Source organism: Malurus melanocephalus, unplaced genomic scaffold, assembly GCF_030028575.1.
Source record: "Malurus melanocephalus ecotype Western Australia unplaced genomic scaffold, MMel_1.1 scaffold_222, whole genome shotgun sequence".
Classification (NCBI taxonomy): Eukaryota; Metazoa; Chordata; class Aves; order Passeriformes; family Maluridae; genus Malurus; species Malurus melanocephalus.
Genome location: NW_026623454.1, coordinates 1,069,837 through 1,072,847, shown reverse-complemented (window position 1 = coordinate 1,072,847; position 3,011 = coordinate 1,069,837). Strand labels below are relative to the sequence as shown.

The window sequence follows — 3,011 nt, the reverse complement described above, 5'->3', positions numbered from 1 at the left end:
GCAGCGCGGCGGCCTGAGAGCCCCGCCGGCCTGCGGGGACGCGATCGCCGCCGATCGTTTACAGAGCCCCGCTGTACAGAGGCGGAGCGGCTCCCTCGCCCCGGCACTTCCCTTGGCCCTCGTTTGTTTATTTCCAACCGCCCCGGGGGGTAGCGCRCCAGGTCGCAGCGGCGGGAGGTGCGGAGGAACCGCTGGGGAGCCGACATTCCCCGGAGCGGGGGGCCGGGGTGGCGCGGGGAGGGGCGGCACAGGGGGCGGCACAGGGACCGGCGGGGAGCAGGGGCGGCCCCGCGACATCCGAGCGCCCTCCCGGCGGATAAAGAGCGAACGGGGCTTTTGGCGCCAAACGCGCGGCCCCGCCCTGCGCGCGTGGAGTGGGGGCGGGGCCGCCGATCCCGCTTTTCTCCCGCTGTTTCCCAGTGCTCCCTCCCAAGTGTGTCAGGGTTTCTTTTTTTTTTTTTTTTTTTTTTAACCCGCTTTTTTTTTTTTTCCTTTTTCGGGGGTTAATAATATCCAGCCGCTTCAAAGCCAGGCAGTGACAGTCATCTGTCTGCGAGCAGAGGGTGGATGCGGAGGCCGGGGCGGCCGCGGGGGCCGGCGGGCGGGCGGGCGCAGAAAGTGCTACAGACACCATCAGCTGCCTTTTTTTTTCTTCCTCTCCCCTTCCCCCGCCACTCCTCCCCCTCGCACACCCACCACCATCACCACGGAGGTAAGAAGAGGAAGCTGCAGGCTCTGGGCTGCAGGACAAAACCCCAATCAAATAAATCCAATCCCCATCGCATTTGAGTTGCCGAACTGGGAAGGATGGGGCGGGTAGGGGAGCGCAGGGGCAGAGCGGAGCGTGAATTGGGTTCTCATTGAGCGGAAGAAAATCCTGGAGGAAATTTGTGTTTTGGTTTGGAGCTGTCGCGTTGAGATCGCCTGTGTTTTGTAGGTGCCTCTTTACTGCTTTGCATTTTAAACGGTTTAATGTATTTCCCGAGTAGAAAAATGCACAGTCCTGGAGGCGCTCAGGGGGCGGGGCGGGAGCGCAGCTGAGCCGAGCCGGGCGCGTTTCTCGGCGTTTCATCATAAGGCTTTTCATGGATTTTTTTTTTTTTCCTCTTTTGGTCTCCATCTCAGCGTCAGCTGTTGTGAACCCAGCAGAACGATTTCCCTTCGCGTTACCTTACCGAGCTGAAGGGAGACGCTGACTAGCTTTTTTGGACTTTAAGCCTTTTTTTTTTTTTTTTTTTTTTTTTTTAAATGTCTGATGCAACGGAGCTCTCGGCAGAGGAATGGGGCTGTGGTTGACTGGCCGTGGGTAGTGACTGGGGGGTCCGGCCGAGGTAAGGGCAGCAGCGTGCACTCGCCGGAGGTGGGAGAGCTGTGGAGCTGGTGTGTTTGCGGGAGGTTTGAGCGCATGAAGTAGCAGAACGTGCAGAGTTGTTGTCCTTGCAATCTCGCTATTGCAGGAAAAAGGGGGAAACTTCCCGTGCCTTCTTGGCAAATCAGGAGGCTTTGTTGGTGGCGCCGGGGTGGTTTTAATGCATTTTTGTGCGTGAGGTTATTACATAAGGTTGATAATTTCTGTTGCTGCTGGATTTCCCCTCCTTCCCCCCTCCCCCCTTGTGTTGTGTGCGGATTTCGCTGGCTCGCTTTGAGTGAATGAACTGGCGATTTGCGAAGTTGCAAAGCGCCCCTCCGCCCCCTTTTTTTTTTTGCATCCTTCTCTCCCCTTTGCACTGCTCCGCAGATGACAAAAGGAGTAAACTTCCTCTACTTTTGCAAGCATATTAAGAAGCCTTTCTGGACAGATTACGGTATCAAAGCCATGCATCTGTCTGCAGTTACTGTGGTGTTTTGAGCGTTTGAAGCGGTTTGGGGACAGCAGGCGAGGGCTATGTGCACAGGCTGTGCATCCCCGCTGGACTGTGCCGTGCCGGCTGGGTTTGTGTCCTCACGGAGCGGCGGGGCAGGCTCTGCACGGGGGAGCACTACCTGAGCTCTTTCATTTCAGTATCTTGAGTTGGGAGGAAAGGTGTGTGAGGTGCTTTTTTCTTTTTTTGCTCAACTTTCTAAAGGCTGCTTCTTGCTTGCTATTGATGATGTGATTATTGTTTTTTTTTTCCCTTCCGTTAAAAGGAAGCGAGTCACCTTCGTGTCTGTTAAATTGTATTTTAATTGTGATTTTGTTGTTTTGTTCCTTTTTTTTCAGGTCCTGGGAGAACCTCTCTTCTTCCCCTTGGTGGAAATACCCATAAAACCTGTGTTTGAAACTATTGCCCGACCCAGGGATCAGSAAAAAGAGACCCGTAATGCCAGGAATGGTCAGTAAAAACCCAGACCTCGAGTTTGACTCTTTGCAGCCCTGTTTCTACCCGGACGAAGATGATTTTTATTTGTGCGGGCCGGACTCCGCTCCCCCCGGCGAGGACATCTGGAAAAAGTTTGAGCTGCTGCCCACCCCTCCCCTCTCTCCCAGCCGGGCCGGGCTCCAGGAGCACCCTCCGGGGGGGGCCCCGGTGCCGTGGGGAGGGGCGGCTCTGTGGGGCTGCCGCCCCACCGACCCCCTGGACTGGGCATCCGAGCTGCTCCTGCTGCCCCCCGAGGCCGACCTGTGGGGCGGCGTGGACGGAGGGGACTTCTTCGAGACGAGCCCCGGCGTGACGAACAATCTCAACTCCATCATCATCCAGGACTGCATGTGGAGCGGCTTCTCGGCGCGCGAGAAGCTGGAGCGGGCGGTGAGCGAGAAGCTGCAGAGCAAGGCGCCCGCCGCGCCGCCGCCACCGCCGGGAGCCGCGGGCAGCCCCGCCGCCGCCAGCGCCCGCTCGGAGCTGGGCGGCGCCGTGCCCGAGTGCGTGGACCCGGCCGTGGTCTTCCCCTTCCCCGTCAACAAGCGGGAGGCGCCGGCGGCGGTGGCGGTGGCGGGTGGAGGGGCTCCGCGGGGCGGCCGCCCCCCGCGCCCGGCCGGGGACAGCCGGGCCAGCAGCAGCAGCAGCAGCAGCAGCAGCAGCAGCAGCAGC

At 59.1% G+C, this 3,011-nt stretch overlaps 1 protein-coding gene across 1 annotated transcript in view; it reads left to right on the top strand.

Annotated features, from left to right (window-relative positions):
- The first annotated feature begins 2,200 nt into the window (after positions 1-2,200).
- Positions 2,201-3,011, top strand: part of MYCN (MYCN proto-oncogene, bHLH transcription factor) — a 3,636-nt gene continuing 2,825 nt past the window's right edge. Inside the window, exon 1 of the mRNA XM_057374311.1 lies at positions 2,201-3,009. Within this exon, the coding sequence (XP_057230294.1) occupies positions 2,301-3,009 (709 nt within the window). The 5' untranslated portion in view covers positions 2,201-2,300. The remainder of the gene's footprint in view (positions 3,010-3,011) is intronic.